The 15,542-nt window shown below is 37.0% G+C and overlaps 1 protein-coding gene across 2 annotated transcripts in view; it reads left to right on the plus strand.

Moving 5' to 3' along the window:
• The window catches only part of ankib1a (ankyrin repeat and IBR domain containing 1a), a 39,053-nt gene that overhangs the window by 4,892 nt on the left and 18,619 nt on the right, over positions 1–15,542 (plus strand). For both annotated transcript variants that reach the window (XM_084130803.1, XM_084130804.1), the window contains exons 3-8: positions 5,707–6,007; positions 9,011–9,193; positions 11,722–11,839; positions 13,765–13,973; positions 14,061–14,149; positions 15,201–15,345. In XM_084130803.1, the coding sequence (XP_083986929.1) occupies positions 5,707–6,007; positions 9,011–9,193; positions 11,722–11,839; positions 13,765–13,973; positions 14,061–14,149; positions 15,201–15,345 (1,045 nt within the window). The remainder of the gene's footprint in view (positions 1–5,706; positions 6,008–9,010; positions 9,194–11,721; positions 11,840–13,764; positions 13,974–14,060; positions 14,150–15,200; positions 15,346–15,542) is intronic.

Consider the following 15,542-nt stretch of genomic DNA (forward strand, 5'->3'; position numbering starts at 1 on the left):
TTTAATGTCATGGGGAAACCCAAACAGTATGTCTACTTTAACAGCACAGCAGGGTTTGTTGGGTTGTTGCTTCAGGGAGAACAAAAAAAAACTTTCCCATGTTGGCCCCTAACAGACAAGACCTAAAGCAAATATTCATGGAATGGGAGGCTTATGTAGAGCCTGTGGTGTTTTTGTGCAATGCAAGGTTATTTTTGCATGGTTGTTGAGTTCCAGTGCTTGGTATTTGAGTCAAGACCACTTGGAGCCATGAGGCCAACTCTTACTTGTGTAAGTGTAGTAGTTAATGCATCCTTCTGAGAAAATGGTTGGTAATTACTAGCTAGAACAGCTGGCCACTGTCTCTCTGTCCCTCCTCTTTCCTTGTCACTTTCCTCTCTTTATTTTACAGCACTTTGGAGCACACTACTAGCAACCTCAATCATTTCAGAGCCTGATTTCAATTAACAGACCTTTAAAATAAATAAATAAAACATTTTTAGCTAACAATAATAAAACTGGGGAAATCGCTCTGCATTCTCCACAAATGTTTGGATGGTAAACACTGGAAATATGGCAGTCAATATGTGTCCACCTTATTCCTGACGACCTAACTGCGTTTTGGATTATGGGTGGCACTTCCGGTTTGGGGAACTTCCATTCAAGACTGAAACGAATCATTTCAAATCATAAGGTTGCCCTATAAATAAATCTGATCCGTCAGTTTGACTGTATGAGCTGTCAATTTTCCTTCATGATTTATTTTCAGACATGAGAATAACGCTATACTTGGTATTTTAACGTGACATGTTATAACAAGAATATCTGTGGCTCTTTTCAGGCGCTGCTTTCTTTTCCTCATGATTATTTTCTTTTTCCCTGTTGCAATCCGCTGTGAAAGTATGAAAAAGGACAACATATACTGCACATTTGTGGCCTGTTCTCCCGATTTTAATTTACGATATCCATTAATAATTCACTGGAATGCACGAAGAATCTCTCGTTATTCTCCTCAAATCCTCACGTCTCTTTCCAGGTTTGTTTTCACAGGTAAATGCAATTTATAATCTGTCAAAATGACGGAAATCACTTTGAAATAGTATCACGTAATGCTGAAGTTAATGAACATTTTTGATTAAGGCAACATAAGTTACATAATACAGATATATATTACCACAGTGACATTTAACCCTTGCTGTGGAAAGACTCACGCTTTTTGGGGTTGTTTGGTCTGTTGAAATACCTTGTTGATGCTTTTACACTTTTAAATTTCATTTTAATGTTCGATGGTTGAAGGTTGAGTAGATTAATGTCATCTCATTGTGACACTTTTTAACGTATTGCGTTCATAGAGCGAGCCTTTTCACTGATTGTTTACAGCTTAACGGAAGTTACACCCATAATTCGCGCAAAGCGTCATGAAGCGCAGGAATAAGGTATTCAGAACTGATTTTTCTCACAAAACTCACAAAATCAAGCAGTTTGTACAGTTTTGTTTATGAATATCTAGTTTATTTGCTGTTGACACTATGGATTACTAACCCTCTTACTTTTGGCATTAGGAAAAAAACTGTCAGGATTTACTGAAAACACGCAGTGGAAAATTAGAGCTGAATAGGCTTGGACAAGGTTATTTTACAAGGTTATTTAATAATATTTTATTATTAAACTTATTGCTTTTGCATTTGTAGGAGTTTCCCTTTCAGATACCAAATTTATAGGAGGAGAGTATTTAAATGAATCGTGCGAGGTGATTTACTAAGGTTTGCGCTAGTTAATTTACTCGTATTTACACCATTATTTACCACCCGAAAAAAGCACGTCTTAAAGGACAAATCCAGTGAAAAATGAACCTGGGGTTAATTAACACATGGTTACCGAGTCGATCGTTCCCTGCGATGCGTTTTCATGAAAATCGAATGTAAAGAGTTTTATCTTTAAAAACAGATTAGCTCATAACACTAGTATATGGGGCACAGAGTAAGTAAAAGTAAATCGCTAGTTAATACCACTAACAAGGCTCAAAATAGCCTCACACTAACACGGTAGCATAATGAGGGTCCCTAGATGCAAACCGAAGCATTGAGAACTTTGTAAGTGTACAGACAGTTTAATAAGAAGATACTTTATAAAGACAGTACATTACGCGTTTACATGCAGGAGCCATCTTGGAAAACGCCGTGCTACGTTAGATTTCACAAACGTAATTCCTATCAACCAGCTCACTTAGCACGCCGTTCGTGGCTCGATTAGTCGAGACTGTTTTCCAAGATGGCTCCTGCATGTAAACGCGTAATGTACTGTCTTTATAAAGTATCTTCTTATTAAACTGTCTGTACACTTACAAAGTTCTCAATGCTTCGGTTTGCATGTAGGGACCTTCATTATGCTACCGTGTTAGTGTGAGGCTATTTTGAGCCTTTCTAGTGGTATTAACTAGCGATTTACTTTTACTTACTCTGTGCCCCATATACTAGTGTTATGAGCTATACTGTTTTTAAAGATAAAACTCTTTACATTCGATTTTCATGAAAACGCATCGCAGGGAACGATCGACTCGGTAACCATGTGTTAATTAACCCCAGGTTCATTTTTCACTGGATTTGTCCTTTAAACCAGATGCTAATTTGTGCTGCTCTTGGTAGATTGTGTTGGTCATTATAGAAATGTTCCAGGTGTGTCTGTTCTTTAATTTTCACGTCGTCAGTAGATCACGCGCAGAACTTTCCACTCCCATCTGTGCTTTTTTGGAATTGCGCTCTCACGCCCTGTTTAGTAAATCTGGCCCTTAATATGTTTTAAAGATTTGATGTCAAACTTTGTCTAATCTTGTTATCATTTCTTTCTCAAAAGTACTAGCTGCACAAATCGATACTTTATAAATACGATTTCCAGGCGGACTATTCCTCGAAGTTGCTTAAAGGGTTAGTTCACCCAAACCCGCAAGACTTTGGTTCATCTTCAGAACACAAATAAAGATCTTTTTGATGAAATCTGAGAGCTTTCTGGACAAAACTTTGGACTAAACTGCTCAATTCATATGGATTAGTTTTACGATCTCTTTATGAATTTTTGAAGCATCAAAGTGGTAGCATAGCTGTCAATGGAGGGACAGAAAGCTCTCAGATCTCATCAAAAAGATCTTCAATTGTGTTCCGAAGATGAACGAAAGTCTTACAGGTTAGGAACGACATTAGGGTGAGAAATAAATGAAATAAATATAAATAAACTATCACTTTAAAGTCAGCCAACCAAATTAGAGCTCAAAAATGCTATTCTACATGTGTTTTTTTCATTCTTCTTTGTGTCCTTTGTTTGACAGTTTGGGAACAAAGATGTTGACTAAACTACAAACACCATAGATTGAACCACCTCCCAACGGCCACACGGTTTGAAGTGGTTACATATTTAAATGTTTATCGCAGACTTCAGGATCCTGTGACTGGAATTCTGATTCACTTTTTGGCTGCTACTGATTCTTGTAAAAAACAGCCTGCCAGTCTAGACTACACCCAACATTTTTGAGGCGAAATATGTGTAGCTCTGGTATTTGGCCTAATGTGGTATGTATCCCCTTTGTGTGGTCTTGTATTTATTATGATCACACTTTCGTTAGCTAGCATACAGCAGAACGAAACACAAGATATCTGTCACATGCTTGTCTACACATTATCCTGAAACGGATGAAACGCTTGGCTTTGCAATTCATGATGTGGTTATATCATTATTACACAGGTTCTATTGTTACATCTCACTGGATCTAACAGTTAACAGTATTGTTAACAGGTGTCCGTACCAATTTCTTAGAAGTTCAACCAGTCTTTCCGGCCTCTCAGGTGCAGTCGGGTATGGAGAGGAGAATGCAGGGAGTTAAAGCTGTTGTTTTCAGTTGCATCAACTAATAAACTCCCAGTGCTAGATTCACATCGCAGACTTCCCAGAACAGCTCGCTGAGTCATTTCCACTGAAAGGCATTAGAGCCCGCTGAATGCATTCACTAAATTCACTCTTAAATCTTGCAAGGATGTAAGTTTGCTAAGTCCTTTCTAGGGCGCATTATCAATTACTTTGAAGCTCCCACAATTAATCGGCTGAAAATGATATTAGTCTAATTACCTCAAGGCTGGGAGACACTGAGGATTCCAGCTGCATTAAAGTGTCATGACATTTTCATTGATTATGTGGTTATGATGATCTTCCTGATGCGCTCTCATATGTTATGAGATGCCTGCACTAGCTCTCCTGTATTTCTTCAAGCAATAATTCTGGGAGGGTGGCAAAAGACAAAGGTTGTCTTGAAATTCTACCTGTATCTGTGTTTTATAGAGGCTTATAAAATTGATATGCCTGAGATTTCTAGTCTTGGATGCTTATTGGTCAATATAGCATGCCATAATTTACAAAATATTAACAGTTTTGTTTCATAACTCCTGTTTACCATATAACTGCATGGCACCCTTGAGGCTTTAATCATGCAAAATCAATGAATATTGCTAATAAGTTATGAACAGTGATATTTTTATTTGTTATATTAATATTTTGAATTAGCTTGTATTTTTTATATTTTTAGTTTTCATGTTAATTTTAGTTTAGCCTAATTTTTTGTAATTTCCTTATGTGCTTTTGTCATTTTATTAGTTTTTTGCTTTGTTTTAAATATTGCTATTTGGGTTAAATTTAGTTTTAGTTTTTATTTATTTCCAGTTAATAATTTTAATGCTTCAACTTTAAACTTATTTCAGTTTATTGCCGAAGAAACATTTCTAATTTTAAGTTTTTCAACTTTATTTTATTTAATCTTTATTCCAATTAACAGAAATGTTTTTAATAGTTTTAGTTTTAGTTAATGTTAATAATAACCCTAATATGATATATTCAAATTTTTCATATATATTTAGTATTTTCGCTACAAACCAGCATGTTTGATTACGATAATAAATTAATAATATGATGACAAATACCAGTTTACAATATCAAACAACATAACAAAGTTTTTGTTTGTTTGTTTGTTTGTTTGTTGTTGATGTGTTTTTTTTTAACAAGTCTGCATCCGCATTTACTTGAAAAAATAAGGTGCAAATGACAGATTTTAATAAAGAACAAATAAAAATAAATTATGGAAATTATATATATAAAAATGTACATGAATTATAGAAATGATTTTTAGGATTTTATTAAATCTCCTTTCCTCAAACAAAAAATAAATAAATAAATAAATAAATAAATAAATAAATAAATAAATATATATTATTAATTATATATATATAATTATTATTTTTTCTTTTGAGGAAAGGGGATTTAATAAAATCCTAAAAATCATGGAAATTTCTATAATTCATGTACATTTTTATAGTTATGATAATCTAATTTCAGCAGATAGATATAAAATGTAATATAGCAATATATTGCTAAATATAATAGCAATAAGTCATAGTGGTGCCTGATTTTTAAATGATTTGTTCTTTTGAGTTGGTTATTTCCAAAGAATCAGATAAAGCTGTTTACAGATCAGTCTAAATGATTCATTAAGAATCAGCCTGAATCAAAATAATTATTGTGCACAAAATGAATATGCACAAAGAGTACACTATTAATCTTCAGTATTTTTGCATTTTGATTCATAGCATCTACTGTTTATTTTGCTGTTGTAATTTGTATTCTTATATGTAATTTTTAATTACAGTTTGTACTTTACTCTAGTTCCATTCCTTTGTTCCTATCCTGCAGGTCTTTCCTTTTCTCCAAAGATGGAAACCCCAACAAGTGCAACGTTCACAATGAGACGGCGCTGCACCTGCTGTGTATGGGCCCGCAGATCCTGCTGTGTGAAGGAGCGCTTCAGCCGCGGATCAGCCGCCCACAAGAGGACCAACAGAACCGGGCCGAGTGCCTCCAGATGATCCTGCAGTGGACCGGAGCCAAGCTGGACATGGGCGAGTATGAGAGAGCCAATGTCAACGCCACCGACAACAGAAAGAGCACCTGCCTGCACTACGCAGCGGCTGCTGGCATGAAGAACTGTGTGGAGGTAATAAGATTTGTACTTTATTATGTAGTTTAGGCCTTGAAATTGTGCATGTATTATGTGGTGTAATTTCACTCTTAAAGGGATAGTTCACCCAAAAACGAAAATTCTGTCATTACTCGCCCTCATGTCGTTTCAAACCCACAAAACTTTTGTTCATCTTCGGAACACAAATTAAGATATTTTTGATGAAATCTAAGAGTTTTCTGTCCCTCCATTGACAGCTACGCAACTACCACTTTGATGCTTAAAAAAAAAAAGTGAATAAAGAGATCATTAAACAAATCCTTATGAATTGAGCGGTTCGAGACTCGATCACTTTATATGATTAAATATATAGATATATAGATTAAATTTATTCAACAACTCTGACACCAGTTGTTAGAGACAGAAGCAGATGAGGTTCATTCTCGTGTTACGCATCATGTTTGAGCTTCAGCAAGAACCAATGAGGTTCATTCTTGTGTTATGCATCACTATGGAGCTTCATCAAGAACCAATGAGGTTCATTCTTGTTACGCATCACTATTGAGCTTCATCAAGAACCAATGAGGTTCATTCTCGTGTTACGTATCACTATTGAGCTTCATCAAGAACCAATGAGGTTCATTCTCGTGTTACGCATCACTATTGAGCTTCATCAAGAACCAATGAGGTTCATTCTCGTGTTACGCATCACTATTGAGCTTCATCAAGAACCAATGAGGTTCATTCTTGTTACGCATCACTATGGAGCTTCATCAAGAACCAATGAGGTTCATTCTCGTGTTACGCATCATGTTTGAGCTTCATCAAGAACCAATGAGGTTCATTCTCGTGTTACGCATCACTATTGAGCTTCATCAAGAACCAATGAGGTTCATTCTCGTGTTACGCATCATGTTTGAGCTTCAGCAAGAACCAATGAGGTTCATTCTTGTGTTATGCATCACTATGGAGCTTCATCAAGAACCAATGAGGTTCATTCTCGTGTTACGCATCACTATTGAGCTTCATCAAGAACCAATGAGGTTCATTCTCGTGTTACGCATCACTATTGAGCTTCATCAAGAACCAATGAGGTTCATTCTTGTGTTACGCATCACTATTGAGCTTCATCAAGAACCAGTGAGGTTCATTCTCGTGTTACGCATCACTATTGAGCTTCATCAAGAACCAATGAGGTTCATTCTCGTGTTACGCATCACTATTGAGCTTCATCAAGAACCAGTGAGGTTCATTCTTGTGTTACGCATCACTATTGAGCTTCATCAAGAACCAATGAGGTTCATTCTCGTGTTACGCATCATGTTTGAGCTTCATCAAGAACCAATGAGGTTCATTCTCGTGTTACGCATCACTATTGAGCTTCATCAAGAACCAATGAGGTTCATTCTCGTGTTACGCATCATGTTTGAGCTTCATCAAGAACCAATGAGGTTCATTCTCGTGTTACGCATCACTATTGAGCTTCATCAAGAACCAATGAGGTTCATTCTCGTGTTACGCATCACTATTGAGCTTCATCAAGAACCAATGAGGTTCATTCTCGTGTTATGCATCACTATGGAGCTTCATCAAGAACCAATGAGGTTCATTCTCGTGTTACGCAGCACGTTTGAGCTTCAGCAAGAGGTTTGTTCTTGTGTGTCAAGCAGGTTCGGTTGAGCTTCTGTTTATGTTCACTGATCAAAGTTTATATGTGAATAAAAGCCTTATTTCAATCTGTTCATCATATAAAGCGATTGATTTTCTTCAGAATATTTGGACTAAACCTTTCAATTTATATGGATTAGTTTTACGATCTCTTTACGTACTTTTTGAAGTGCCAAAGTAGTAGTTGCGTAGCTGTCAATGGAGGGAGAGAAAGCTCTCAGATTTCATCAAAAAGATCTTCATTTGTGTTTCCAAAGATGAGCGAAAGTCTTACGGGTTTGAAACGAGTGACGTGAGTAATTAATGACAGAATTATTTTCTTTTTGGGTGAACTAACCCTTTAAAGTGCCCCATATGCTATTTCGGATATTACTTTCATGCAGTGTGTCTTGTAGCTGATTGTAAAAGAATATAAAAGGTCTGCAAAGTTTCAAAGATCAAAGTGCAGATAAATGGAGTTACTGTCTTCCAAATGAAACGAGTCGTCAGTAATTCCAATCTTACTTCCTGCACGAACATATGTAGGTTTGTAATACATTTGCATAATGCCAGCCTATGGTCTTCATTGGCTGCCTGCGAACAATGTCTACTTTGCCCCGCCCCCTCAAACACTGTAGTTGTAGCTGAGGCCTGGAAGAGTTTGGTTCGTGTTGTCGACATGTCGAGAAGACGCTGTTTTCTGCTGCGAAAGCAAATCCACTTTGATGCTTTTCCAAAGGATGAGGACTCGGGCTCGAAGTGATACGGTAAAACCGACACCATCGTTACTGTTCGCATCACTGTTTAAACAAGTGCTGAGGAAGATTCAGGGCTGAAATTCAGATATGGTAATGAGCATTTTGTTTCCGACACACGTTGTAAACAACAGACTGGGCCATCTGACCAATCAGAGCAGAGTAGGCTCTCAGAAAGGCGGGGTTTAGAGAGACTGAGTCCTTTATCGAACCGTTTAGACACTGAGAAAAGAGCTGATGCTGCGATATATTTTATGAGAAAATTAAAGTGACCTTGGATGCATGTAAACCTATTGTAGGAGACTCCAAAACAACATTAGGAGCCTTTAAAATAGCATAATAGATATCCATAAGGAACCTTTAACATCCATGGAACTTTCCATTGGTTCTTTATAGTGGAAAACAGTACTTCTTATTATTAAAATGTTCTTCAGAGTAAGAAAAAAAGATTTCTGGATCTTTAGGGAGCCAAAAATGGTTCTTTTATAGCATCTCTGCGAAAACCCTACATTTTTAAGAGTTTAGTCTTAGACTCATTAAAACTCCAGGACCATACAAGATTACTTTTCTGTTTTTAATTGTAGGATACTATGATTGATCATAACATTGGGCTAAGGGCTAGTCTTGTGTTTTACAGCTGTTAGTGAAGAACGATGCAGATCTGTTCGTGGAGAACGAGGACAGGGAGACGCCGTGTGACTGTGCGGAGAAACAGCATCACAAGGAGCTGGCGCTCAGTCTGGAGTCTCAGATGGTTTTCTCTCAGGATGCTGGAGCTCAGGAGATCGAAGCAGAGTATGCCGCCCTTGACCGACGAGAGGTACGGTGGTGGTTTAGATACTGTGACATACATATACAGTACAGGTCAAAAGTTTGGAAACATTACGTTTTTTTATATTTTTGAAAGAAGTCTCTAATGCTTATCAAGGCTGCTTTGATCAAAAATACAGAAAAAAACAGTAATATTGTTAAATATTATTACAACTTAAAATAATAGTTTTCTCTTTGAATATACTTTAAAAAATAATTTATTCCTGTGATGCAAAGCTGAATTTTCAGCATCATTACTCCAGTCTTCAGTGTCACATGTGACATCCAGTCTATCACATGATCCTTTAGAAATCATTGATTTATTATGAGTGTTGGAAACAGTTCTGCTGCCTAATATATTTGATGAATAAAAGGTTAAAAAGAACTGCATTTATAAAAAAATAAAAATAAAAATCTAATAATATAAATCATCTTTACTATCACTTTTTATCAATTTAACACATCCTTGCTGAATAAAAGTATTGATTTATTTCAAAAAAAGAAAGAAAAAAAAATACTGACCCCAAATTACTGACCAGTAGTGTATATTGTTGTTACAAAAGATTTCTATTTTTAAAAAATTTGCTTCTTTTTTTTATTTATTTTTTATTTATTTTTATTTTTTTATTTTTTTAGTATCCTAAAAGAGAGAGAGAGAGAATTTTAATACTTTTATTCAGCATGGATGCATTAAATTGGCCAAAAGTGTCAGTTTATAATGTTATAGGCTAATCTATAATAATAGATTTCTATTTCAAATAAATACTTTTTTTTTAAAAAAAATCAAAGATTTCTGAAAAGAAATGCGATCAGTTTCCACACAAATTATTAAGCAACATTGATAAAAAGAAACATTAAAAAATCTTTTAAGAGTTTTAAATGGTCCTTGAATGGTTCTATGCAAGTTTTTCTCAACAAACACTGATTTAAACACTGATGCAATTATTTGCACTTTATCAGCATATTGTGTAATTAACTTATAAATCTATTTGTTAATCGATTTACAGCCCAATATACACTCACCTAAAGGATTATTAGGAACACCTATTCAATTTCTCATTAATGCAATTATCTAATCAACCAATCACATGGCAGTTGCTTCAATGCATTTAGGGGTGTGGTCCTGGTCAAGACAATCTCCTGAACTCCAAACTGAATGTCAGAATGGGAAAGAAAGGTGATTTAAGCAATTTTGAGCGTGGCATGGTTGTTGGTGCCAGACGGGCCGGTCTGAGTATTTCACAATCTGCTCAGTTACTGGGATTTTCACGCACAACCATTTCTAGGGTTTACAAAGAATGGTGTGAAAAGGGAAAAACATCCAGTATGCGGCAGTCCTGTGGGCGAAAATGCCTTGTTGATGCTAGAGGTCAGAGGAGAATGGGCCGACTGATTCAAGCTGATAGAAGAGCAACTTTGACTGAAATAACCACTCGTTACAACCGAGGTATGCAGCAAAGCATTTGTGAAGCCACAACACGCACAACCTTGAGGCGGATGGGCTACAACAGCAGAAGACCCCACCGGGTACCACTCATCTCCACTACAAATAGGAAAAAGAGGCTACAATTTGCACGAGCTCACCAAAATTGGACAGTTGAAGACTGGAAAAATGTTGCCTGGTCTGATGAGTCTCGATTTCTGTTGAGACATTCAGATGGTAGAGTCAGAATTTGGCGTAAACAGAATGAGAACATGGACCCATCATGCCTTGTTACCACTGTGCAGGCTGGTGGTGGTGGTGGTGTAATGGTGTGGGGGATGTTTTCTTGGCACACTTTAGGCCCCTTAGTGCCAATTGGGCATCGTTTAAATGCCACGGCCTACCTGAGCATTGTTTCTGACCATGTCCATCCCTTTATGACCACCATGTACCCATCCTCTGATGGCTACTTCCAGCAGGATAATGCACCATGTCACAAAGCTCGAATCATTTCAAATTGGTTTCTTGAACATGACAATGAGTTCACTGTACTAAAATGGCCCCCACAGTCACCAGATCTCAACCCAATAGAGCATCTTTGGGATGTGGTGGAACGGGATCTTCGTGCCCTGGATGTGCATCCCTCAAATCTCCATCAACTGCAAGATGCTATCCTATCAATATGGGCCAACATTTCTAAAGAATGCTTTCAGCACCATGTTGAATCAATGCCACGTAGAATTAAGGCAGTTCTGAAGGCGAAAGGGGGTCAAACACAGTATTAGTATGGTGTCCCTAATAATCCTTTAGGTGAGTGTATATATAATATAGGTTAAAGTTTCTGTGTGCATGTTCGCTGTTATTTCTGTGCGGTGTGCACTGAAGAATTGGGCTCAAGATAAATCACAGCTTGGTAATGTAATGTCACAGGATATTACATCAATCAAAAGCGGATAGACAGACTCATGATTGCTTTGTGTTGCTGTTCCAGACAGACCTAGCAATATAGAAGTTTAAAAAGAAAAGCTTTTATTAGTTCTTTTCCCATCACCTCTTTGCTTCACACGTGTCATTTTTAACCTGTCATTTATCCCTTCATCTTTCTCTCTCTCCAGCCATATGAGGGATTGAAACTTCAGGATTTGCGTCGACTGAAAGACATGTTGATAGTGGAGACGGCGGACATGCTTCAGGCTCCTCTCTTCACGGCTGAGGCGCTTCTGCGAGCTCACGGTATGGATGTACTGCAGCTACTGTTAAAATCAAACAATGCCACGTCAGCCAATGAGAACGCTACGTTTATATGCATTAAATTTTACAATTGCATTACAAGTGAATCCCAAGACTTTATGAACACACAATAAAAGGCTCTGCTGGTCTTACCATGTTCTTTTAGACATGTGCATGGTATTCTGTGAAACATTACGTAGTGCCATGTAAAAGTATAATTTGATAACATCCACGTACCATAGTACTGCTGCAGTACTTATTATAAGAGATTAGAGATGAAGTGGTTAATATATTGCAGTGGATTGTCACTGTGCCAGCTGATCCATTTGATCAGTTAAAGTTATATGCCAAAGTTGGTCAATTTCCAAGATCGTTCATTCATCAAGATATTACAAGCAAAAGGGTTTGGCTCGTCTTTGTTACTGAGCAAACTATAAAAAGCCTTGCTTTAAGTCACCATGATGTCAAAATTGGCAAATCTTAAGTTTTTATGGAATATCGCAGCATTTATTATAAATAATTTAGCTGTGCTCATCATTATTTTGTTAAATGTGCGGGGGAACTTGTCACTCACATGAGATCGACCAATAGCAAACCACAACCATCCAAACAATTACCAATGGACAAAATCAAGCCCCGCCCTACATTTATTTTCTCATTTGAAAGCCATTTCCCTCAAATATATAGGGATGAAAACACTTTTGCAACTTTTTTTTCATGCAGACTTTAATATAATATTTTTTTTGAATTCTGTTTGAATTTTATATGGCTGTTTTGGAGAAAAACTCAGATTTACATGGAATAAATTGCTTTTAACGCATCAAGCATATCAGGTGTAGGCCTATGTGATTTAAAAAAATGGATGTTAAAGGTTAATTCTGAAGGCATGTCTGACCTTATACTGAGTGATGTTTGCATATTATATCAGTGCGCACTATTTCTGAAATCCCTGGAGTGCCTTGATTATAGTCTTGAGTTTTCTTCAGGGAACGAACATGTCACAGATATTCCTCATTTAAATAATTCCTGCCCAAAACATACGCAGAATAAAGGGGCGGGGCCTGGTTGAGTTAGTTAGTAGTGTGTTGAAACTGGCGGATATGGTAAGAGGCGGGACATTTCCCCAAACACACTCAAAGCGGTTGACCAATCACAACACACTGCTCCAGCCGACCAATCAGAGCACAGTGTGCTTTTCAGAAGGAGGGGCTTCATAGAGACAGGAACTAAACAGAGCGTTACTGACAGACTGGGAAGAGAGGAGCTGCAACAATGGAGAACATGGGGAAAATGTGTTTTTTAACATTCAAGCATATTAAAAAAACACATTTTAGTACACCTTTCCAGTTTGGTTATAAAGAATATTAAAAACAAGAAGCTTCATAATTCTGGCCAAAATATTGGAGGAAATCTCTTCCCTTATTTTATATTTTCTATGAACATTGTGTTTGACTATGCCTGTAAGTCAAAAATGCTGAGAACCACTGCATTACAGGAAAGTTTTACCTGTCAGTAAGTGTCAACCAGGGTTCCTGGTTTTTAAAATAAACATACATAGATACAGGTCCTTGAATTTATTTTGTTCAAGAAGTTTTCTGGAAAAATTTCCATATTATTCCCTCCGGTCCGCTAAGGTGTTATTTCGCCAATACTTCGTGGCCTATGCATACTAGCTTGCTTGATTTACGTTAGTTACGCGCATTTACGTGTTATGTTAAGTGTTTCCCGCGTGAGGTACTTTGTGTTGTACGTTGCCATGACGTTCACGCGCGCACAACTACGATGGTACCTCAACGTTTGCTGTTGGACACAATAAATGTGTCCCCAAATTAAGTCCTTGAATTTGAGGGTATTGGACCTGGAGAGTCCTTGAAAGGTCCTTGAATTGGAAGTTAACCAAGGTGTGGGAACCCTTTTCTGCTGTACAGACTGGGACAGGGAGAAACTTCTGGAGGACTGGATGACCAATGCTGAGGACTGCTGCCAGCGCTCAGGTGTTCAGATGCCAACTCCCCCACCGAGTGGCTACAATGCTTGGGACACTCTGCCTTCACCTAGAACTCCCAGAACCACTCGTTCCTCCGTGACCTCGCCTGATGAGATCAGCCTGCTGTCTCCTGTGGACGGCCTTGCTCTGGTTAGATTCATCTCTGTGATCATGATCCACATTCTTCATCATGAAAACATATTGACAGTCTGTTCAATGTTTCTTATGCCCATGTAGTGTGGAATTTGCATGTGCACCATATCTGTGTTTGAGGACCCTGTGGACATGTCGTGTGGACACGAGTTCTGCCGGGCATGCTGGGAAGGGTAAGCATTAGAATATAAGTTTGTTTTAAAGCACAAGCTCAGATCATGTTTGTGTTCAGTTGTCATCATAATACATCCATTACAGTTAACTACTTACACTACCGTTTCAAAGTTTGTGGTCAGTAAGATTTTTATTTTATTTTTTTAAAGAAATTAATACTTTTATTTGTCAAGACTGCATTAAATTGATCAAAAATGACAGTAAAGACATTTTATAATGTTACAAATGTCAAATAAATGCTGTTCTTTTGAAATTGGTTCATCAAAGAATCCTGAAAAAAGTTTCCACAAAAATATTAATTTTAAATATTAACGTTGGTGATAATCAGAAATGTTTCTTGAGCCGCAAATCAGCATATTATAATGACTTCTGAAGGATCATGTGACACTGAAGACTGGAGTAATGATGCTGAGAATTCAGCTTTGATCACAGGAATAAATTACATTTTAATAAATTACATTGGGGATATTTAATTTAATTAATCAATCAACAATACTATTGATCAGCATTACCAAACGTGGACGTTTTCTACTAGAAACAAGCATTGATGTATTATTTTAATTTAATACTGTGAAGCTGCTTTGATACAATCTGTATTGTGAAAAGCGCTATATAAATAAAACTTGACATTTTCAAATATATCCAAATAGAAAATATTTTAAGTGGTAACAATATTTCACATTATTAGTGGTTTTGCTGTTGTTTTGATCAACCAATTGCTTCTTTCAATACATTAAAAAATCTAACTTTTGAATGCCCTGGATTAGTTTGCAATAAACTTCAAATATATTAGCTTTTATACTTATAATCACTTACTATAAGTCAGTAGCTAAATATTTTACTACCATTTCCTATTTGATTATGGCTTTCGCAGTGCTTCATGGGATCATTTTTATTTTTCTTGCTTAAAAAGCAATGCTGTTGTGAAGTCCTGTGGAGAAAATGAATAGAAAAACACTTCCACTGAAAAAGCACTCTATTGCACTATATTGTGAGTTGTTTATGATCCATATATTCATAACCTTTAAACACTGTTTGTCTGGATGTCAGGTTTTTGAATCTGAAGATCCAGGAAGGGGAAGCACATAACATCTTTTGCCCTGCTTATGACTGCTTCCAGCTGGTTCCTGTGGAGGTCATTGAAAGTGTTGTCTCCAGAGAGATGGATAAGCGCTACCTGCAGTTTGACATTAAGGTACAATTGGAGCTCACTAAGCCCTGGAAACCATTTCAGAGCTGCCATTTCTTTTCTCTTATCATAGACTGTCTGATGCTGGCTTTGAATCAAAATGCTGACAGCGTCCTGCTGTTGGTTGAGTTTTTGCCAGAGATTGTTTGAGCAGGAAAAGCTTTTGTAAACACACTTGCTCAGAAGTCAAATGTTTGATTGTT

Source organism: Abramis brama (assembly GCF_963993115.1).
Source record: "Abramis brama genome assembly, chromosome: 12".
Taxonomy (NCBI): Eukaryota; Metazoa; Chordata; class Actinopteri; order Cypriniformes; family Leuciscidae; genus Abramis; species Abramis brama.